The sequence below is a fragment of the Gracilinanus agilis genome, chromosome 1 (assembly GCF_016433145.1).
Source record: "Gracilinanus agilis isolate LMUSP501 chromosome 1, AgileGrace, whole genome shotgun sequence".
Lineage (NCBI taxonomy): Eukaryota > Metazoa > Chordata > Mammalia > Didelphimorphia > Didelphidae > Gracilinanus > Gracilinanus agilis.
This window is the reverse complement of record NC_058130.1, coordinates 622,077,404-622,102,587: the sequence shown is the minus strand read 5'-3', so window position 1 is coordinate 622,102,587 and position 25,184 is coordinate 622,077,404. Positions and strand designations below refer to the sequence as shown.

The window sequence follows — 25,184 nt, the reverse complement described above, 5'->3', positions numbered from 1 at the left end:
TGAATCTCAAGTTCCTCATTTGTAAAATGGGTACAACAACAAAAGCAATAATATCTTGCATGGGGGGGGGGCAGCTGGGTAGCTCAGTGGATTGAGAGCCAGGCCTAGAGATGGGAGGTCCTAGGTTCAAATCTGACCTCAGACACTTCCCAGCTGTGTGGCCCTGGGCAAGTCACTTGACCCCCATTGCCTACCCTTACCACTCTTCTGCCTTGGAGCCAATACACAGTATTGACTCCAAGATGGAAGGTAAGGGTTTAAAAAAAAAAAGAATCAAGAATAATATCTTGCATAGAAAAGATTTTGTAAACCTCAAATTGCTATAGAAAATGAACTAAATAAAATTTTTTAAATTTCCCTTTTGTAGAGGCATGTGCTATAGGATGAGGGTTGGAGAGAAAGTCTCTCCAGGGATTCTGGATATGTTTGAGGATAATTATTATTTTTTTACTATAATAGAAAAATTTTAATTAATTAAGAATATTTTTCCATGGTTACATGATTCATGTTCTTTTCCTCCCTTCCTTCTCCCCCTCCCCCAGCCAAAGAGTAATTTTACTGGGTTTTACATGTGTCATTGATCAAGATCTATTTCCATATTATTAATATTTGCACTAGGGTGATCGCTTAGAGTCTACATCCTCAATCATATTCCCATTAACCTATGTGATCAAGCAGTTGTTTTTCTTCTGTGTTTCTAATCCCATAGTTCTTTCTCTGGATGTGAATAGCATTCTTTCTCATAAGTCCCTCAGAATTTTTATTTTTATTTTGAATATTTCCCCATAGTTACATATTTCATGTTCTTTCCCTCTCCCCCAAACTCCCCTAACCCCCCCTTAGCTGACGCACAATTCCACTGGGTTTTACATGTGCCATTGATCAAGTCCTATTTCCATATTATTAATAATTGCAATAGGGGGATCACTTAGAGTCTACATCCCCAATCATGTCCCCATCAAATCATGTGACCAAGCAGTTATTTTTCTTCTGTGTTTCTACTCCCACAGTTCTTCCTCCGGATGTGGATAGCGTTCTTTCTCGTAAGTCCCTCAGAATTGTTGAGGACAATTATTTCATATGGATGACAGATCTATTGTTTTTCATCAGATATAATATCCAAGCTCTTATTGGAAGAGGCCGTTTCAGCAAGGTTGTGAGAGTGGAGCAGAGAGTCACAAAGAAGCCCTTTGCCATCAAAATGGTAGAGACCAGAATGAAAGAAGGCAGAGAAGCCTGTGAATCCGAACTGAGTGTCCTCCGGCGAGTCAGCCACTGCAATATTGTCCAGCTTATAGAGATCTTTGAAGCCCAGGATCGAATTTACATAGTGATGGAACTGGCCACAGGAGGAGAACTCTTTGATCGAATTATCGCCCAGGGAACATTCACAGAGAGGGATGCCATCATAATCCTCAAGATGGTTGTTGATGGAGTGAGGTATCTGCACAGTCTACAAATAACTCACAGAGACCTGAAGCCTGAAAATCTCTTGTACTATCACCCAGGGGCAGAATCAAAGATCTTAATTACAGATTTTGGCTTGTCAAGCTCTGGTAACAAAAATGGTGACTGGTCCATGAGTACTATCTGTGGGACACCAGAGTACATGGCGCCAGAAATTCTATCCAGAAAACCGTACACAAATGCAGTGGATATGTGGGCTCTTGGAGTGATAACCTACGTTTTACTGAGTGGATCCCTGCCATTTGAGGATGAAAACCACATGAGACTTTATAAGAAGATTCTAAAGGGGAAATACAGCTATAAGGGAGAAGTGAGTAAAATGTTTTATATCTAATAACTTAGCCTATTGGGTAAGTTAGATCTTAGACTGGATCGCTGGGTGGTTGTTGGATTGTTTAATAACCAAATTCTTTTTCACTTGTTGGTACTTAGAGCCACAGACCTGAAGAGCTGGGTGTACTGGTATATGCATGGTATTCTCATTTTGATCTTTATGTGTTTGCTGAGAATGTCGATGTGTTCTGGAAGGCTCTTATTAGTTACACAATACAGCTTCAGTGCCCCAGTGTCCTGGTATGTGTGTGATTTCTAATTTCTTATAAGAACTCTTAGTTTTAGTGGATTTATAACTAATGGAGCTATTATGATATAAAATAAAGAACACTGTATGTAGAACCAGAGGACCTGGCTCTGCTACTTACTCTCTGTATGATATTGGATAAGTCACTTAAACTACTTCCTCATGTAAAAAGAAAGAGGAAAGTGAAGTAGTAAAGTGTATAGGGAGTTGAATTTGGAGTCAGGAAGACCTGAGTTCAAATGCAGTTTTGTGACCCTGGGCAAATCACTTAATTTGTTTGCCTTTAGTTTCCTCATCTATAAAATGGGAATAATAATAGCATCCACCTCCTAGGTTTGCTGGAACGATAACATGAAACATTTGTCATGTGTTTTGTAAATCTTAAAATGATATTATAAATGGTATCTATTATTATTACAAATGAGCAGGTTAGGTAATACTTTTCATTTTTAAATCTACAGAATTTTTGTTTTGTTAATGACCAAAAAAAATAGAGGGTAAACACAGACCATGGTGTATGTATATCAGATAAAAATGTTCTTTTGACCATATATGAATCCCTAGCTCAAGAACATTGTTGGGTGCATGCTTTTATTTGCCTTTACCTAAGGAATCCATAAGTATATAGGGTGTCAATATATGGGGAAAAGGTTTTAATTTCCCAATGTTAAAGTTGTTGAAGTATAGGTTATGAAATAGGAAAATGAATGAGAAATAAAAAATGTGCATTGTTTCCCATTTGCAAAGAGAGAAGAAATATTTAATTTCTTAATTCCATCCCAGTTCTGATTCAGTTACAAGCTAAAGAATAACCAAAAGATTAACTATTTCTGTTGCCTAAAATATCCTTTCTCTGTTTTCCCCACCAACATTCCTATAAATTCATTTCTGTCAAGCTTTGAAATTTTATGGCACTTACTTTTTGCAGTACTGATTTTGCCATTTAACAGTATAGTAAAAAAGGTAATGTAGAAAATAGGTGTTTTATGTGTATCTGTCTCTGTAAGAAGTGTGTATGTGTGTGTATGACTGGCCAAATATTTAGACACAGTTTTCTGGTGGTATGGAAAGTAGGGGAGAGGCTGTACTGATACTACCGGCAAATAGCACACAAACGCTATACTTCCCAAGAAGGGGGATAAGTTAGACGTATCTGTCACCTCTCAAATATCTTTAGTGTAGAGTTATATTAGGCATTCAAAAAGAAAAAATACTCCTCTGATCATTTTAAATATAATATTTTATTTTTTCCTATGTACATGTAAAAAAGATTTTTAGCATTGTCTAAATTTTAGACTCTAAAATTTTGAATTCTAAATTCTCTCCTCTTCTCCCTACTCCCTGAGAGAGTAAGCAATTTGATCCAGGTTATACACTGTGATCATGCAAAACATGGAAAAAGACATATATATATGAATATAAAATGTAATAAGCTTCAATCTGCATTTAGACTTCATGACTAATTCATTAATTTTTAAAAATCCTTACCTTCCATCTTTTTTCCCCTAAACTCTTACCTTCTGTCTTAGAATCAATGCTATGTATTGGTTCCCAGGCAATAGTTGTAAGGGTTAGGCATTGGGGGTTAGGCAACTTGCCCAGGGTCACACAGCTAGGAAGTGTCTGAGGTCATATTTGAACCCAAGACCCTCTTATCTTTAGACCTGGCTCTCAATCCATCTGCTCCTTCTATCAGTTTTTTCTCTGGAAATGGATAGCATTTTTTATCATTAGGCTTTTGGAATTGCCTCAAGTCATTGTTTTACTGAGAAAAAATAAGTCATTCACAGTTAATCATAATAAAATATTGCTGTTACTGTGTACAATGTCTCCTGGTTCTGCTCTTTTCACTTTGTATCAGTTCATGCAAGTCTTTCCAGGTTTTTCTGAAATCCTCCTGCCCATCATTTCTTATAGCACAATAGCATTCCATCTGATCATAGTGAAGGATAGTCCTTATTTTCACTTGCCAGCTTAGTCCCTTCCTATCAAATACTTGTTATACAAATGAGCATCATAAATCATGAATTAAGTAAACCCAGTTTTCCAAGAAAAATAGAAGATAGAAATTGGAGTTCTACAGATTAAAACACACTAACAAATACATGAGAGTAAATGAGCTAATCAGATGAGAATGAGATAAGATCTAAGCTCAAACCAGGAGAAAGAACAATCCTACCCAGGAAAAGTTCACTTTTAGCTTTCTCTAGAACTGCAAAGCCTGGAGGTCAAGGAATATGATGGTGCTGGCTTCCATATATGACTTCAACTTTGAGAGCTATAGTTCACTATTCAAAAGTCTATCAGCTACCTCCCTGGAGTTTCCTTTTCCATGGGTGTCCCCCCAAATCTCTTTCCAAAGTCCCTGCAACAAACTGAAGTCCCTTATATAGATAGCTTTGTGCTCCAAATTCTCTTAGCCAATTTAGAAATTGTCTTTCCTGTTTATACAACACAGGATGATTTCTCCACAAAACTGACCCAAGCTTGGGCAGAGGCAGGATTATGTTTTTTTCCCCAATGAAACTATAAGCTCTGTGAGAGCAGGAATTGTATTTTATAATCTTTCACATGTATCACCATGACATACCTCAGTGCTAATCACATAGTAGGCATTAAATAAACATTTAAGAAGTTGTCAGAAACCCTCAATTAAAATACACGACAAGGATATATCTTTGTATTTCATATTTTCCCGTTCCAAACATTTGCTGTCAGTTGTTTCAGTAAAGTACAAGCTTTTGATTTATGAGAGCTAACCTGAATTTAATTTTCTGAATTTAATCAGTTTCACAGCTAACCAAATCTCAGAGCTGAAAGAGACCTTAGAGATGATTTAATCCAATTTCCTTATTTTACAGATGAGGAAATTAAGTAAAACTTACTTTACTATCTCTATTACCTTGGACAAGTTATTAAAGTTCTGTTGGACTCAAAGTTGGATTAAGGTCATTTGAAATACTTCACCCACTCCCTGCCAACCCTCTCCCACCAACCCTATTTTACAGCATGATAATACTTCTTCTTGCTGAATTTAATCTTATTATCTTTAGAAAATTTTTTTTCTAAATAAGGTGGGAAAGGATATATCTGCTCACTAAAGGAGAACTTGCCTCTACTAGAGACAAAGAAGGCAAACAGGGACAAGTGAGAGTTAAACTAGAAAAAAGATATTTATAGAAGAAAGGACTCTGGGTCAGGCTAAAGGATGCTTTCTTTTTGGTCATTGTAATGGCTTATATTCCCCACACTGTGACAGAGTTCATGCCAGAGTGGGAGAAATATTTTCTTAAATGTTTGACTTTCTGAAACATTCAGGTCTCTACTTCTCAATCACTTGGAAAAAAACCAAGAGAGTCACATTTTGGTCCAAAGCACAAAAGCTATTAGTTATATCTCTGGTACGATGTCTATCTTGTGAATAAAGCATAGATATAAAGCTGAGTATTGTAATACTATCTAATGATGGGTCTTCCTTTAAGTCCTTTGATAATGCTTTTATTAAGACTTCATGGGGCATCTAGGCTGCAGAGTGGATAGAGTGCTAGGCTTAGAGTCAGGAGGACTTAGCTTCCAATCTGGTATCAGACACTTCCTAACTATGTGAGCCTGGGCAAGTCACTGAATCCCAATTGCCTAGCCCTCGCTGCTCTTCCGCCTTAAAATTGATACTAAAATAAGGTAAGAGTTTGTTGTTTTCTTTTTTTCTTAAAAAACATTTCATGATTAAGGAATATGAAAAAAATTTAAATTTTCTGAATTCATTTATTCTAGCAGAATGTTGGAGTTTCTTGAGGGCAACAGCTTTTTATTTCTTTGTTTTTGTATTTCCAATGCCTAGTATGGTACCTGGCATGTACTAGGCACTTAGTAAATGCTTGTTGAGTCAGATGTTAACTGAAATGCATGAAAACCTCCAAAGCTCTCATTTTAAATGTCTGCCCTCCTTCTAGGTTTCTGTATGGTATTTTACAATACAAATATTTTAACAGTTCATAGTCTTTTTTTTTTTTTTTGGTACCACACATGTAGGTTTTATTACTTTCTGAAATTCCAATGGAAGACAATTCATTTTACAAGAAAGCAAGAAGTTCATCTCTATTAACATTCTTTTTTTCCCCTTTTTAGTTCTTTTTTTTAATTTTTATTTAATTAATTAATTTAGAATATTTTTCCATGGTTACATGATTCATATTCTTTCCCTCTCCTCCTCCTTCTCCCCTACCAGAGCCCAAGAGCAATTCTACTGGGTTTTACACGTATCATTGTTCAAAAACCATTTCCATATTGTTAATATTTGCAACAGAATGATCATTTAAAGTCAACATCCTCAATCATATCCCCATTGAACCATGTGATCAATCATATGTTTTTCTTCTGGGTTTTTGCTCCCACAGTTCTTTCTCTGAATGTAGATAGCATTCTTTCTCATAAGTTCCTCTGGATTGTCCTGGATCATTGCATTGCTGCTGGCAGAGAAGTCCATAATAGTTCATAGTCTTAATCAACTAATTGTGTTACCTTTTTCATCTTCAAATGGAGTTGCCTAGGAAGTCTTGTTTAATAGTAGCCCATGGGACCTGAACAATAAATTTGTCACTATTGTTAATAAAAGGAAGAAGGAACATCATGTATTCTTGTCTAATTATACTTCATTGCTCTGCTATAAGCCACTTGAATGCAATAAGTTACTAATAGAATGGATGTAACAGCCAAGCTAACTGGTCAAGCAGAACTGGGTAAATAGAAACTCTTATAATTTCAGGAACTAGCATTGATCTATTAAGAAAAAATGCATATTTGCTAATGATTGCTTCACTAAATGGACAAAAGAAAAAGTTTCTCACAGAGGGTTGCATTTATGCACTAGAATATAGCCCTGTAATGAACAGGTCTGATTGATGATACTCATTTTCTCCTTTCACAGATCTAGTTGTCTTTCTATCTTTTCCTATCTCCCATAATTTGTATTATACTTTCTTATTTCCACCTCTCTTCTCTAAGATGACTGAATAGGCAAAAGAATGGAGGATGGACTAGAGGAAGATTATACACTTTAATCTCCTCCCATTTTCTATCAGGGCTAGAATTCCAGTAATAATTATTAAATATTTCAGATTGCCTGCCAAGTCATAATTTCTATAATTTGCTTCAGTTTTTAGTTCCTATGGTTTATTTTCCATGTGATTATGTTCATTAAAACTGTGATACTCAAGAATTTATCATTAGTAAAAATATATTGCTTTGATGGAAGCTAATTAGAAAGTCTTTTTTGTTGTTGTTATTTGGCAAAGGGAGCTTAATTCCATTTTCTGATATTAACTTTTCTCTTTCCTCATTCTTTTCCTTGCTTTGCTTAATTTGAAAGGCTGTGTTCCCTATCTCTCACATGAGTCATTAACAATGATCAATTTTCCAAGGATCAAAATGGCAAGAATGCATTTTACTTTGACTGTATAGACCTCACTCTGTTAGAGATAAGGATAAAAGAGCCAAGAATGATGGAAGGCAGCAGGTATATTATTTTTTATTACAGTCATGGGGTAGGCTTAAATGGAATTGGAAGAACACTGGTAGGAAATGACTGGAAATTCTTGGAATCTGGAAAATGAGAGTCATACTTGCTTTGTTCTCCTTATGAATTATGCATCTAATTCATGGTGAAGTTATCAGATGACATTCTCAGATGACATTGTACTGATTGCATTGACTCAATTAGATCCAAAATTTATTAATTATCTACTGGGTTCAAGGAATTGTAAAAGGCACTGGCAATACAAAGACACAAACAAAACAGATCTTGTCCTCAAGGAGTTCATATTCAACTGGGGTGAAAAAGGGAGAAGAAAGAGAACATTAACACATACAAGAATATTTCAAGTGCAACACATGCTCTGGGGTGATTTTCCCAACTCTTATTCACACTCACAATTTGGGTCCCTAGTGTGTGCATATTCTGTCTTTTTAGGGCTCCAGGGGTACTGTAGAGAGTCTTTCCCAGGGTTATATATCACAAACCTCTGGTAGAGTACTTCTTTTTTCTTCCCTCCCAGCCTACAAGAATTTTAATCAAAAATAATTTAGTCAGCCAGATTTAAGGAGTTTTTATTTTATTTTATTTTATTTTATTTATTTATTTGTTTTTTAAAAGCCCTTATCTTCATCTTGGAGTCAATACTGTGTATTGGCTCCAAGGCATAAGAGTGGTAAGGGCTAGGTAATGGGGGTTAAGTGACTTGCTTAGGGTCACACAGCTAAGAAGTGTCTGAGGCCATATTTGAGCCTAGGACCTCCCATCTCTAGGCCTGGCTCTCAATCCATTGAGCCACTCAGCTGCCCCCTTAAGAAACTTTTAGAAAGGGATATTTACTAAGGTGGTACAATCTGAATATCACCTAAAGTCTGCTACACACTCCCCACTAGGGGAGAGTGGGCTCAAGTTTAGAGACCAAATTTGGCATACAGGTCATTTATAGATCCTGGTATCTGGAATTCATTTTCTCCCCTTCAAAGGATGCTCAAGAAGTTTCCTTAAGGTATAATATAGGTACTTTGCTATTTTTAGGAGAACTTTGAATATACATCCATTCTATTCTTGGCTCCCTGCCACCAGATGTTGCTGATTTAGCTGATGAGGGAAGATGAGAAATACAAAATCATAAAACCAGTTTCCCAAATGATATAAACAGAACAAGAAACTGAGGCTACCAAAAGTCATTTTAAAAAATACTATTAATCACTAGTAATTACAGAAATGCAAATTAAACCAGCTCTGAGGTACTTCACCCCCAAAAGGTTGGCTAAAATGAAGGAAAAGGAAAATAATAAATTCTGGAAGGGTCATGGGAAAATAGGCTCATTAATGCACTATTGGTTGCACTATGAACTAGTTCATCCATTCTGGAAAGTGATTTAGAACTATACTTAAAAAGTTTTAAACTGTACATACCTTTTGATCCAACAATATTACAGGTCTATACTCAAAAGAAATCAAAGGAAAAGGAAAAGGACCCATATGTATCAAAATTTTTTTATAGTAGCTCTTTTTGTGGAGGCAAAGAATTGGAAACTGAGGGGATGCCTATCAATTGGGGAATTGCTAAACAAGTTAAGATTTCTGACATTGTGATGGAATACTATTGGGGATGGAATCAAGGGGATGGTTTCAGAAAAAATTTGGGAAGGTTTGTATGAACTGATGGAAAGTGAAGGGAGGAGAGCAGTAAAGATAATCAACTGTAAAAGATTTACTAACTGATCAATACAATAATTTACCCCAATTACAAAAGATTAATGATGAAAAATGCTATTCACTTCCAGATAGAGAACTGATAGAATCAGAGTACCAATTGAAGCATATTTCTTTCTTTCTTTTCTTTGTTTTTTGTTGTTGTTGTTTTTTTAGGAGGGAGGGGCATGGCTAATGCAAAAATTTGTTTTCATGACTTCATATTTGTAATGAGTTTTGTATTTCTTGCCTTCTCAATAGAGGGAGGGAGAGAATTGGGAAATGAATATAAAATAAAGTTGAATGACAACAAAAAAAGAAATAGAAATTTCTCTAGACCTTTGGTAGCTCAGGATGCCCTTTATACTGGCCAAAAAAGGGAGAGATGAAACTTAAGCTGAAGCCAAAGTGCTTCTATCTATCCCCATCCCCTCCCCAAGCTACTCTTCCAGGTGAGGGTTACTTGTAATGCTCTTCTTATTAATGTTCACTGCTCACTGGAACCTGAATCCCTCAAATAACTTTGGTTGTTAATTAGCTTGATATTTAAAGGTCTTCTGCTTAAAGATCATACCTGAATCTGTGGGAGCTGATGAGAATTTTAAGAGTGTGTATAGGGAGAGAAATAAAGCCAGTCTAAAGCAGAGCCTTGGAGAATATCCACAGAGAGTAGGAACAGAAGATAATGATGAGTCAGCAACAGGAGACAAAAAAGAAACTGTCAGGCAGGAGAAAGAGAACCAGGAGTGGACCATGATTTGAAAGCTAAGGAAGAAAGGAATGGGGAGACAGAAAGAGATGGGGAGAGAGGGACAGAGAGCTAGCTCTTGGAGGAGACAGAAATGAAAGGAACAAGAGCATAGTTAACAGGGTAAAAGGGTTGACTTTGGCAAGAAGAAAGTACTCCTCAGGATGAGTAGAGGTGTAGGAGGAGTTTTAGGTGCAGAATCAGGGAAAACAGTGAGTTTGAAGTTGATAGCACCCATTTTCTCAGTAAAAAAAAAAAAGGAGGCAAGACATTTGGGATTTGAGGGTAAGTTTTGAAATGGCATAGAGCAATGGTCTCCAAACTTTTTTGTTCATATATCCCTTTAGAAAAAAATATTGAGCATGTTTCTATAATATGTTCACATTTACTTATTAATAATTGCATGGAGTATACAATTTATAAAGGGATATAATAAAGATAAAATATTATTTTCAAAATGTCATTAATGATAAAAGTTATTTTGCTTGCTAAAATTAATAATGATTTTAGTGAGAGGAATGTAATCAAATATGCTTTTATTTTTTAGAAATATTACATAATGGGGGTTCAGTGCATGTGCAGACACCATCAGTTTGCTAAGATGGCACCTCCATTGGCAATTGTTGGGATGATGCTTCTCAGAGAGTAGTGATGATTTGTAAGGGAATTGCTTTGGTGAGGCCGACTGGAGAATGGGTTAATATTCTGTAATTGATTCTGGTCAGTTAACAATGTATTGAAGAGGAGGGGTTTTGATTGGCTAAAGAAGCATTTGAAAAGTCCTATAAACTTCAGTTATGGTCTTTGTTTTATTTGCTTCTGGGAGAGCTTGGTGACTTCTTCACTCATAGTGCCCTAATAAGGGGAATAGAGCCTCCATTGGTATCCTGGCATTTCAGAGTCAAGTTTCACAGGCAGTACAGCATTAATGTACTGACTATCAAGGAGTGAACTCTAGAAGTAATCTTTTGGATCCCAGTTCATTAGTAGCAGAAACTGAGGGAGGGGAGGGAAGATCCCAAGGTGTTGGAGTTGGGGGGGGAAGCAATGTTTGGATATTGTTTTTTGTTTTATTTTTGGACTTCAAAACATCTAAAAAATAATGTTTATTTCATTTTTGCCTCATCTTTTTAAATTTCTTTATTGGGTTTATTTTAAAGTGTATATAACACTGTACGACACATTTATACATTTTATAAACATAGAAATATGTTATATAAACATTTTATAACTTTTGCCTTCCATCTTAGAATCACTATTGTGTATTTCCAAGGCGGAAGAGCTGCCTTGGAAGAGCTTGGCAATGGGGGTTAAGTGACTTGCCATACACGGATATAGATATATAGATATATTATGTAGATATATCACCTAGCTAGGCAGTGTCTGAAGTCAGACTTGAACTCAGTTATCTCCTATCTCTAGCCTTGGCTCTCAGTTTGCTGAGCCACCTGTACACTTCTTCTATAAGACGTATCTGAGCTAGAATTTGAATCCAGGGCCACTGATTCTAAATTCACTGCTCTTGCCTCTACATAATTCCCCTGTGGGACTCATCTTCAAGCCTTTCTAGCTCCACCCTCTCAGTCTGGTCACTTGTCAAGCCTTTTTGATTGTGTCCTCAGATCTCAAATACCTAATGCCTTCTTCTCCATTCACGTGGTCACTATCTTAGCTCCAGTCATTATGTCTTATGTGAGAATTTATTTTTCATACACTATTAATTTCTATATATTAGAGAGAATTACTGCATATTCCTTTTCTGGGATCTGAGTCAGAGATACCATCTAGTCTACTGCTTTTTGCATGTTCTTTATTCTTGGAATCCCACAGATTTTAACAGAATTTGGTTAATAAATAAAGGGGAGAAGAGTTTTTCCTGTATATGTAAAATTTCACCTCTCGATTTGAGGTAGGGCTGAGAGTCAGATTAGCTATCACCAATTAAAGGTGTCTTGGGATGGCCAAGGGAGGAGCTGAATAATGAGCTCCTAAAAATCTATTTATTAGACTACCTGAGGCAGGGTAGGTCTTCCCCTGGTAGCAAGAGAGCTATGGAAACCTAAATCACTTTATTGGTTATGATGCTGGCCAATAAACATAATATAATCAACAAACTTAAATTGTTATCCAAAAATCAGTCTCTCAAGATAATTTCGATCACGACATTTATCTACAAAATTGTAAAAGCCTCTTTTTTTAAGACAAAAATGTTCAATTTTATTTTACTTCCATATCTACATTTTCTACCTTCCAGTCTTCCACCCATACAGAGAGGGAAAGAAAAAGAAACTCTGCTTTAATACGTATAGTCAAGCAAAACAAACTCCTTCACTGGCCATGTTAAAAAAAAAGTCTCAAACTGAATGTATTATCTTTCTTCTCCACAATTTCCCCTCTTCCACGTGCTCTTCACCATCATCCTTATAGCCACCCAGATTTACAAAATCAGTGTTATTCTGACTCCTCATTCTCATTTGGTATACATATATGTGTGTATATACATACATACATATACGTACATACATATGCTTATATATACACATACATAATATATGTATATTTACACACATATATATCTAGATCTATAAAATCAGTTGCCAATTTTTTTGTTCCTACCTTCATCTCTCTCAAATGTCTCATCCTCACCACTCACCATTCCTAGAACTACTACCCTGGTATAGGACCTCATAACCTATGGCCTCCTGATATAAGCTTCCTCTCCTTGCCTTCAAATTCCAAACTTGTTCATCCTGCCCATTGCTACCAAAGGAATGTCATTATGTCAAAAATAAGAATATAAGAAGGCAGCTGGGCGGCTCAGTGGATTGAGAGCCAGGCCCAGAGATAGGAGTTCTTGGGTTCAAATTTGGCCTCAGACACTTCCTAGCTGTGTGACCCTGGACATGTCACTTAACCCCCATTATCTAGCCTTTACTGCTCTTCTGCCTTGGAACCAAAGCACAGTATTGATTCTAAGGCAGAAGATAAGGGTTTTTCTTTTTTGAAAAAGGTTTAATTCAAAGTTAATCAAAGCAGGAAGTTTGATTTGCTTTTTGGCTCTGGGAGAGGGGAGGAAAAAGGGGAGGGAAAGAAAATGAATCATGTAAATATGGAAAAATGTTTTACAAATTAAAAAAAAAAGCAGGAGGGGCAGCTGGATAGCTCAGTGGATTGAGAGTCAGGCCTAGAGACAGGAGGTCCTAGGTTCAAATCTGGCCTTAGACACTTCCCAGCTGTGTGACCCTGGGCAAGTCACTTGACCCCCATTGCCCACCCTTACCACTCTTCCACCTATGAGCCAATACACAGAAGTTAAGGGTTTAAAAAAAAAAAGAGAGCTGCTATAAATATTAAAAAAAAAAAAAGCAGGAATCTTGTAGTAAAGAAAGAGGAGAAAAATCTTTGACCACATATTTACTACCTAAACATTGTTTATTTCTAGAGTTATTTAATTACCCAACAAAGGTGAATGGGTTTTGTCCAGTTTACTTTTAGAGAACTACGGATAACATGATCTTTATGTACTCAAGTGTGCTGTTAATTTCCTTTCAATAAAACAATAGAAAACGGTTCCCAGAGTTGTGATACACAGAGGTATAATTTAGTTGTATAACTTGAAGCTAAATTCAGCAATAACCAGGCATTGGTGAGATGCATTTAAGCTGATGTTAATTTAAGAAGGTGATCACCAGCAGCAGTTTTGTTTAAAGTTGCCACTATTTTTCAAGGAAAATGTTAATTTTTTATTTGGCTCTAAGCCTAATGCATTGAATTACAGCCTAACCATCTACTTAAATTTTTAGGATGTTGTTAGTTTTTCCAACATTCTGAAAACTCTATAATTAAATCTACTGTTAATTACTTAGACTTCAGCAAGTAGCATATTTAGCAAGTTAATCACAGTTTAAAAAATTTAAGATCAAGCTTAAAGAATGTACAGTCTTCTGGCTAGTTTTTTTTTGCAAAGTACATAACAATAAAACCAATACCACTTTTTAAGAAGTGCCTTTTGATAACAATTAGTCCTGGCGCTTAGAAATCTAGAAGAGAATGAAGATATGACAGATGTGATACATCTATTTTTTAGGATAAAGAGTGAATTTGGAAATTAAATTTTGAATAACTTAAAAACCAAGAATTACTCCCTAAGAGTAATTCACTTAAACCTACCAACATTAAAGCAAAAATGTATCCACCTCGGGGCAGCTGGGTAGCTCAGTGGATTGAGAGTCAGGCCTAGAGACGGGAGGTCCTAGGTTCAAATCCGGCCTCAGACACTTCCCAGCTGTGTGACCCTGGAGAAGTCACTTGACCCCCATTGCCTACCCTTACCACTCTTTTGCCTTAGAGCCAATACACAGTACTGACTCCAAGACGGAAGGTAAGGGTTTAAAAAAAAATGTATCCACCTACAAATACCCATAAAGAAAAGTGTAGTTATAGATAACCTTACAAACATACCATTAAATCTGTGCATTATGTGGCTTAGAAAATGAAAAATGACTGAACTGCCAACAGGTAGCCATGAAAGTAGGTGGCAGCACACTGAATTATCTGAGCAAATGGAGTGGAAATAGGGAAATAGTCTGGATAAGAATAAGGTGGGATATCTATAAATTACACAAAATATTCAATGGAACTAGTCTTTTGAGCTTCTTAAGAGAAAAACAACGATGATGCGGGATTCTCTTCTAGATATTTCCTGCATTTAGACTTATTTTCTGTTCATTTGGATTTCAAAATCAGTATGCTTTGGAATGGTTTTTAAATCTTACAAAGGACTGCCTTTAGGATAGAACCAGATGTTTTTTGGAAATGTACTTAAGAGTAATAGAATTGATTGGCTTGAGTTTTGGCTCAAAAATATTCTGGAAACTCTGCTAATGATGCTGAGAAGAGATAGAGAAAACTGGGCAGAGACATGGAGGAGGAAAAAAGAGGAAAGAAAAGTATTGATTAATTCAGAAATATTGATCTTTAGCTGAATAGTAGAGGTAATACAATCTGGTAGAAAGATTCTCATACTTTATTAGCTGTAGGTGACCATGGGCAAGATATTTAACCTTGTTGAGTGGGTTATTTCAATGAATCCCTCCTTTGGAAGTTTTTTGTTTGTTTGTTTGTGTTTTGTTTCGAAAAATTCATGAAGACCAGAGAAAATGTCTACCCTGTCTTGTTGGGCTATGACTTGGATGTCACCATGCTCAAAAAAAAAAAAAAATAAAAATCAAGCTTTATGGGAAATACTTTTTTTGCAGGATACAACTCATTTTCTTTAGTCGAATGCTAAGTATATTTACATTTGGTATAAGCTTAATTCTGATCAGTTCAACATTGACTAAATGCCAATTAAATGCCAGGTACTGTACTGGGGATACAAAGGCAAAAAAAAAAAAAAAGAAATCATTTCTGCCTTTAAAAAGCTTATATGTTCTACTGGAGCTTAATGAGCTCCTTAGAAATTGCATCGCACATATTTTATACTCTTTAGAGAAAGATTTAGTTTATTATCTCATAACTAATCCCAGCTTTTTTTCTTGTTGTTGTTTTGACTCAGATCTATGATTTCGTGTGTTGGGAATGCCTGGGGTAGGCATTCCTAACATCAGTGCAGATTTGAAACTGTTCTGCAATTTATAATCTTAAAGAGTTGTCTGGGACATCAAATGTTTAAGTGACTTGCCTCCTGGTGACAGTATTTGACAGAAGCATATTGAACCAATCTCTGCTATTCCAAGTCTCTCTTTTTATCAACAGCTACCTCACATTATCTTTCACCATAGAATATATACAATTAAACTTCATTTAAATGGAATTGAGTCCAGATAAAGCTATATGAACTCAGAGCCAAATCTGGGCAGAATTAATATTCATGCTCACTGTTTTTAATGTCCAATGAAATGCTTGATCTAGACTTCAAAGTATATTACTATCATCTCATCTCTAAAGGAATGGAGGAATAACCTCCTGATTTATTCATATTCTCTTTTTTAAAAAATCAGTTTTAATGTTTTTAGAAATTAATTTTGATGACTTTTGTTTTTATAACACAGTAGTTTCCAGATGTACCAAACATCATCCTGCCTGCACACTCATTCAACTTTCCCTTGTAATAAAAAATAGTTAAACAAAACCAGTAGACCCAGCTGCCACATGGGATGACTTCAACAGTTTTCTGTATTTATAGCCTTTCCCCTTTCTAAGAAAGAGAGGTGCATTTCCTCATCTTTTTCTCTGGGACCAAGATTCATTATGCCAATTACGCATGCATCATTTGGTTTCATTTACATGATCATAGATCATTGTGTATATTGCTTTCCTGGTTCTCTCACTTCAGTCTGCTTCAAGAATTCACATGGTTCTCTGAATTCCTCACATTGGCCATTGACCATTTCTTAAGGGGCGATAATATTCCACTCCTCTCAGAGCTCTCAGTTTGTTCAGTCATTCCCTACTTGATGAACAAGTACCCACTTGGATTCTGGGTGGTTTTGCTACCACACAAAGAGCTGCTCTAAGTCTTTTGTTATATAAATATATATATATATAATAAAAATGGGACTTTTCTTTCTTCTTTTTATCCCCTTGACATATATATATATATGCCTAACAGCAAAAGTGGTTTTTCTTAATTCACTCTGTTACTGGAAAGGGTTACATTTTAAAATACTGTAGTATGTCTATGTATGGAATCTGATTCTACGCCCCCCTCCCTCATCCTGAACATGAGTGATTAGCTTCAGAGGGAGGCTTTTCATTGTTTCCTCCAGGGCATTCTGACCTTACATTTAGAACTGAGCAAAATTTCATAAAAGAGAAACAGTATCTGAGACAAACCAAAGGAATCAGGGAGTCTCTCATAGGATTTCTCATGAGTAGATGGGGAAGGAGGCAGACTATCCATTTTCCTTACATCTTCTGGGTCATTGGATAAAAGGGACTTAGTGACTATGGGGAATCCTGCTTCCTTCCATCTCCCATGTGAATTGCTACTGTTACATTTTTAATGTGTTTTAAATACTGTAAACATAGCCTGATAAAACTATTCAAATGTCAGATAGCTAGTAGCAGTTACTGAGCCATGTCCTATCTCCCCTGCACACTGAATTCCTGTGCCAGTCTGCTGATTGGAGACAATGAGGACTCTGTATTCTGCAGAATCCCTTCACTGAAATGCAACAATTATTTCCCTCTCCCTCCCTTTCCCCTTACATAGTTGTGGAGATAGAGCTATAATAAAGCCATGTACAGTAATCACAGAACTAGGTATTTTCCCAATTGTATAGATAAGGGGAAGATGTATTAATTAAGTACTTGTTATATGCCAGGCAATAGTACTTTATAAATATTCTCTTAATAGCCCAAGATGTGCCTAGATATTTCCATGTAAGATCCACATGGATTAACTATATATCATTATATAGTTTATATTTGTATATAGGTTATATATATAACATATAGCTTAAATTAATTTAATATCCAATAATTTAATAAGTAATATTTAATAATCAATTAATTTAATATTTATTTTAATAACAGATTAACTATATATTACATTCTCTCTATATATTAACTATAAATCTGCATAGATTAACTAAATATCTCTGGGATCTTGCCCTCCTCTGTCCATTCTTTCTTTGAGAGTGTGGAGATTAAAATTAATATGCAAAATACTAAATATTATATTTATAAATATTTCATTAATAATAAACTAACAAAAGAGACTAACTAAAAGGTACTAACCAGCTCATTCCCAGGAACCAAAGAGGAAGAGGGAGGACTACAGCCAACTATAAAACAATAACGTGACCACACAAATGTGGAGGCACAGGAGAGATTAAAGGGAATTTTGGGAAAATTAAGGGACTTATGGGAGATGAAGTCCAAGGTTCAAAATCTCCATTTATACATACCCCCCTGTGATCTTTTGGGAGTCCAGTCTCCCCAATGGATCATAAAAACACAATCAACTTATAAAGGTTCAAAAATCTCCATTTATACAAAAGGAGTAGGAGAAAGACCATAGGGGTAGGTGCTCTTTCCTCCAATCTCTGAGAAGGGTACTAGAACACTTGAAAGCTAGTACATTAAAGGTTTAGAAAGAGCAAAAACAACATTAGTTATATGGAAACCAGGTTTCTAGGCAACCTGTGATATATGTTGTATATGCAGGAGACTTCTAAGTTGATGGAAAGAATGCTGGTGGGATGCTTTATGCCACTAACTGTCTAGGTCCTCAGTTCTTCCTCCATGGCTGGCTCTTGCCTTCATTGACCACAGTGCTGGCAAGTTGACTTTTGGCAGGCTACCATAGCTAGTCTTCAGCCAGCCAATGGTGCTTATCTCTTCCAATTTAATGAAGAAACTTTTTAATACTTTGTAAAGGGATTTAGGACTGATACACCTTTATAGTTAATTGAACAATCCATTATCTACTCTGCATTTTTAGCGACTATAAAATAATTACATTGTAATGGGAGCATCCCATGGAACAGTCCCAGAGCAGCCCTTTCCTTCTATATATGCAACTGTATGTCACAGGCTTTTTGGGAAACCTGGGTTCCACATAATTACTTTTGGTTTTGCATTTTCTAAACCTTTAATGTACCTTCCTAAACTTTCAAGGCTGCTAGCTTCTGGGAAAGTTTCCCATAAAGAGACAGAGTGATAAAGTGGAAAGAACACTGATCCTAGGGACACACCACCTGAATCATTTAGCCTCTTTAGGCCTCAGTTTCCTTACCTATAAAGTGAGGTGGTTGGACTAGATGACTGCTAAAATTCCTTCCTACTTTAGATCTATAAACCTATGAATTCTTTCTTGTTAAATGGAGAATTAAGCAGTAAATAGGATGTATTTCTTGGCACTCTTTATTTAAAGTACAGGAGAACAATGGGTTCATTCTATGTTAATAGTTATTTATTTTTATTGCAAAAAAAGTTTTTGAATTTTCTTAAAAATAATAACTGACTTTTATGTAGGACTTTAATGTCTGCATAATACTTTTTTTAGCATATATTATCTCTTCTGAGCCTCAAAGCAACTTTGCAAGGTAGAAGTCCTCCATGTACCACACTATCCCAATTTTGCAAATCATGAATGACTTGCAGTCAAATAACTATTAAATACAAGAGGTGGGTTTTGAACCTAGGCCTTCCTGATTCTAAGTCCGTCATTCTAAATGTTCCTTCTGAATAGTCTAATATCTAAGTTCCGATTTCTTTTTCTTTTTCCATTTTAGCCTTGGCCAAATGTTTCCAACTTAGCAAAGGACTTTATAGATAGACTATTGACATTGGATTCGGGTCATCGCATGTCAGCTGGGCAGGCTCTGAATCACCCTTGGGTAATGACCATGGCTATAACATCTCCCATGAAGAATCTTCAAAGATCCATCTCCTGGAACCTGATGCTCAGGACATCACCTCATTCTCAGGGCTCCAGATCATCACGGACCTCTGAGTCTTGTCATTCAAATGGATCGAAACATTCTTGGGGAAAGAAACTGGTGAATAAAACTGGCACCATGAGCCTTGGATGAACAAGAACCTCCTTTGGAAATATTTTCTCACATATTAGTTCATATTTTAACTCTACGCTTGGGGCTCATTTGGAGTATTATAATCAGTAGCCATTACATGGGCTTAGTTTAAATTAGACTTACTCTGCCCTCTTCCCTATAGTAATGTTAGGATTAAGATTCTCTGGAGACCATATATTAATTTATAATTATTTATTAGATAGTGAAAGCAGGTTATAGAGAGAAAAGGCTCATAATCACATGGCCTGTTGCCTAGCTAACCTGAATTCGGGCCACTCGCTACATGCCCATTCACTCCCACTGCTTCCTAGCCAAGAGAGCACAGACTTCCTTCATTCCTAACCTATAACCACAGTGACATAGCTTTTTCTGGATCTCCCTGGTTGGACAGACTTAACCTCAGTCCTGGTAAGAGGCCAGTGTTCCAGACACTGGGAGTCATGTGGTACAAAAGGCAAGCATCTTCCAAAACACCAGGAATCAGAGGCTTTTTCTTATATAGATAGATCTTTCTCAGACCTCAAGTTCCCAACTTAATCAAGGGGAGAGGTAAGACCAAAATGGATTTTCAAAACGTTCCTTTTAGAAAAGAAAGAGGGGCTATAGATTTATGCTAAAATCACACAGCAGAGAGATGGAAGATGACTAGGACTGGATCAATCAGTAGCTGGCAGGAAGGATTAAAGTAACTGATGTCATTACAAAAGGTATAAATAAAACATATTTTAAAAGATACAGACTGTGGGGCAGCTAGGTAGCACAGTAGATAGGGGACCAGGCCTAGAGTTGGGAGGACCTGGATTCAAAACTGATCTCTGACACTTCCTAGCTGTGTGACCCTAGGTAAATCAATTAACCCTGATTGCCTAGCCCTTGCCACTCTTCTATCTTCAGATTGGTACTAAAACAGAAGGTAAGAGTTTGTTTGTTTTAAAGAAAAGAAATAGACTTTTAGTCACTCATTAAACTTCTTGCTCACTCCTCTTTTACCCATTCTTTTCTTCAAAGTAAATGCTATGTACTACTATCGGAGAAACAGACAGTCTGAATGCAGATTGAAATGTATCATTCTTCACTTTATTTCCTCCATGAATTTTTCTTTAGTATAAGCATTGTGCCTTATTTCACATGACAAATATGGGAATATGTATTATATGATAAAATATGTACAACTATACCATATTATCTGCCTTCTAGGGGAAGGAGAGGGAGGAACAGAACATGGATTGTAAAATGTCAGAAAACAAATGTTAAAAATTGTTTCAACATATTTTTAAAAAAGCACTAAAAAATCCACCATTGTTTTGCACCCAAAAAAAGAAAGAAATCAGATTAACAACAACAAAAGATATAGTGAGTACTATGAAAGCATTTATATATATATGTGTGTATGTATACACACATACACTCACCCAAACACAAACACACACACACACATACAAAGGCACCCTAATAAAATGACATTTTTATGTGATCTATCTCACCGAATAGAGAGAATAAGGCTGATTATTAGATAATATATTTGACATTCACCTTTCTTGGATCCGATTTCTTTCATATCTGAAAAAATATTTATTTCTAAAAAGTACTACTATAAAAGATTCACCCTATAGAAAATATTAGATTAACTCAAATAAGTGGAAACTATATTCAGATGATCTATATCATGAATTGGATTGATTAAATAGAATTAATGTGATTATAGGGATAACACATAAGGGAGGAGTCAATGGAATGTAGTATTTTTGATCCAGTAACACTGACTTCCTTGTGTTTATTTAACAAGATACTCATCTCTCTGCCCTGAGCATTTTCTGTGGTTGCCCTCCATGCCTGGAATTTTTTCTCTCCTCACCTCCATCTCTGGCTTGCCTGTTTCCTTTAAGTCCCAGCCAAAGTTCCACCTTCTTACCAAACCCTCTTAATTCTAGTGTCTTCTTATTTTTGAATATTTGTACACTTAGATTTTTTGTGTGTATTTGTTTGCATGGAGTCTCTCTCTTTAGATTGCGAGTTCTGCTGGGTCAGATTGTCTTTTAGCCTCTCTTCTTTGTGACCTCAGGGCTTAGCACAATGCCTGATACATAGTAGGTTCTTAACAAATCTTATTAAATAGAGAATAATAACCTCTCAAAGTTTAAATCAATGCCCAAAGGTTATAAAATTATATATCTGCAATATATAGGTTGCAATCTGCTTTGGAAGGAGTTTTTTTTCAAGTGGGATTTCTCACACCAAAAGACTCATTAAAATTTAAAAAAAATTATGTACTTCATAACTATCAGCAACAATAGAAAACATTTATACAAATGCAAAAAAATGTGCAAACCACAAATAAAATTGTTTACAATTCATTTAGAAATATGTGAATTACATGTGTGCTAATATAAACATCTGCTTTTGAGTTCCCTTTTGATTTTACTTTGATATCTTTTTTCTCCTGATTTTGTGGCTGTTATTTTTTAATGCAGTCATGATATATATTATTCCTATTTTCTTTTCATCTCTACATATATTTCCCTTATTTTCTTATTTTCCAATTATTTGTCATTTCTAATAACATAATAAAATCCATTATATTCAGATATCACAATGCATTCAACGACTTCTCCTAATCATTGTGTTTGTGTTATTTACAATTATTTCGTCATTCCAAACAAAACTTCCATTAATATTTTCATAATATAGAGCCTTTTATCCTCTCAATAATGCCTTTAAGGCCTAATTCTAGTAATTCCTGGGTTATTGAGCATGAACAGCACCTAGTCTGTCTAACTACAAAAAGTTTTCTAATCACCTTGCGGTTTTCCAATTCTCGGTTCCCAGTTCAAGTAGCGATAGGCCATATAAAATCAGAGACTATTCATCAGACCAAGAATAAATCTGGTCTCATAAGGCCAATGACATCACTCCCCTTAGGGCTCTCTGATTGGATAGTCTGGAACATGAGTCCCGACCTGGGGCACGTCACCTGCCAGCCCCTTCAGGAAGTCAGGGATCCAGGGGGTCATGTGGTTTCCCATGTCACATGACTTGGCATTCTAACTTAATGCGCATGTGTGGGGAAAGGGACTATATTTTTATGTTAATTTCACACAGTCCATAATGTCCTCCTGCAAAATTGGGAAAATGGCAGGAGATGAGAAGTTGCAGTAGAGAGGGGTAGAAAAGAGGCAAAAAATATTTAATGAATTTGGAATGGAAATAGATAAATATGTAGGACTCTCTGTCTCATACTATTTTCATGGGACAGGTATTTAGAATATGACAATTTACTTAATCATCACAGTAATAACTTTCTGGTGATAAATGCAAAGAAAAGTGATATTATCAAAAGAAATCTAGGTATCATTAAAAAAATTTTTTTTAAATTTTAACTCTTATCTTCCATCTTAGAATCAATACTGGGTTCCAAAGCAGAAGACTGGCAAGGGCTTGGCAATGGGGGTTAAGTGACTTGCCCAGGGTCACACAACTAGGAAATATCTGAGGTTAGATTTGAACCCAGGACCTCCCTTCTCTGGGCCTGAGTCTCAAAACCACTGAACCATCCAGCTGCCCTCCCAGGTATCATTTCTAGAGATTATGATGCTCTGAGAAAGAAAGTAGGGCAAAGGGGTTATTTAAATCACTGTTACTAATTTAAAGTAGGGGTTTCATATAAGAAAGATATTAATAGGAAGTGAACAACAGATTAAGAAGTCGGTAAGAAAGAAATTTGTGCTTTTTGGGTCTAGTCTTACTATTTTAAAAAATGATGGGCTCTTTGCCAGGCATGAAATAAGTGTATTTAACAAGGGCTTACAAGAAGCTATTTTCTTGTGGAGAATTATGGATCTGACCAAGAGGGGTTTAATTGGAAATGGAGAGAGGAAGGAGAAAACTGTACACATATATTTGCTAGTTTAGGTACCACAAGAGTAGGAGATATGACAAAGCAAGAAAAATATCAGTTAATAGACCCAGTAACTCATCCATGTCTGAGAAAAGAGGTAGTAATATCATAATAGCCTTAGATATCTTAACTACATAGATGATGTGAATGAGAAACATAGCAAACTGGAAAACTTAATAGAAGCAAGGATAAGACTGATAAAAATTATAGCAACGGAAGGTTAAACATTCTTTTTTGTTTTCTTTTCTAAAAAATAAATTATATTAAAGTCTTCTATTTTTATATCACAATAATTTCTGTCTAGAGTTCTTCTTTTCTAGGAATTGAACTTTGGGAAAAATTCTTTGTTATCTTATCACAAAGAAAAACAGTTAAGCAAAAACATCCAGTCAGACTATGTCTGACAATGTATGCCACATTCTGCTCCTGTAGTCCCCCATTTTTCTGCCGAGAAAAGGAAGGCATATTTTATAATCTGTTCTCTGGGACCAAGATTGGCCATTGCAGTTATGCGGATTTTGGTTCAAAGGATATATATGATTCAATAAAGAAGCATATATCACTAAAAGATATTATTGTAGGGAAATCTGTGAACCAGATGGAGAAAGCATAATGGAAAGCATTTGGTTGAAAATTAATGGAAGGAGAAACAGAAGCAATATTGTGGTGGGAATATACTAGACTGCCCAGCTGGGAGGAGAAAATGGATGATTAATTCTGGAAGCAGATCACACAAGATCCGTGTAGCAGTAGATCACATGAACAGAGTGGAGGCATGTTGTTACAACGGGGGATTTCAACTACTTCAACATCTGCTCAAACTATTTTTTTCCAAAAAACAGAGACTTCTGTAAAATTTTTACTAGTCTCAGTGGTAATTTTATGTCTTTAGAAGGAGAACTGTGATGAGGATAACCACTCTTCTGGCATTTAATTTAAATGATAAATAGATAACTGATGAATGCAAACCAGAAAGACCTACAGTATTAAACCACATTCACACAGAAGAAATCTGTGCTGGTGGTAACAATGATTTATTTATTCACTTATTTGTTTATTTGTTTTTAAGCCCTTACCTTCCATCTTGGAGTCAATACTGTGTATTGGCTCCAAGGCAGAAGAGTGGTAAGAGCTAGGCAATGGGGGTTAAGTGACTTGCCCAGGGTCACACAGCTAGGAAGTGTCTGAGGCCAGATTTGAACCTAGGACCTCCCATCTCTAGGTCTGGCTCTCAATCCACTGAGCCATCCAGCTGCCCCCGGTAACAATGATTTAAAAGACACATAGGGCTTGATTTTAAAGAAACATCAAAGAGTGGGAGATTCTAAAGGAAAAGAAAAGCTCATAGAGTTATTATTGCCACAAAAAAAAAAAGTGACTGCCATTCCCTATGACTACTTTCTCATCACTATAAAATTTTTATAAAATGATCTGGGGTAAGTTCTTTTAAAACCACTCTTCCACCAAGGAGCCAATACATAGAAGTTAAGGGTTTAAAAAATAAAATAAAAATGAATAAAAGAATTAAAAAGATACCAATTTTTAAAAATTAGCAAGAGATATTTATGCCCATAATATGAAAGGAAAATAAAATCTTTTGCATGTTATTTCCCACAAAGCAGACCTCATTTTCACAGTCACTCAAATGGTGGAGAGAATAAGAAGTCCCACTTGGTTTGGGGCATTTGACTTTGTAGAGCAAAAAACTTGTTGCCCCATTAGAG

At 35.9% G+C, this 25,184-nt stretch overlaps 1 protein-coding gene across 1 annotated transcript in view; it reads left to right on the top strand.

The window, feature by feature from the left end:
• Positions 1 to 19,565, top strand: part of PSKH2 (protein serine kinase H2) — a 28,459-nt gene extending 8,894 nt beyond the window's left edge. Inside the window, exons 2-3 of the mRNA XM_044658178.1 lie at positions 1,111 to 1,777; positions 19,266 to 19,565. Of these exons, the coding sequence (XP_044514113.1) occupies positions 1,111 to 1,777; positions 19,266 to 19,565 (967 nt within the window). The remainder of the gene's footprint in view (positions 1 to 1,110; positions 1,778 to 19,265) is intronic.
• The last annotated feature ends 5,619 nt before the right edge of the window (positions 19,566 to 25,184 follow it).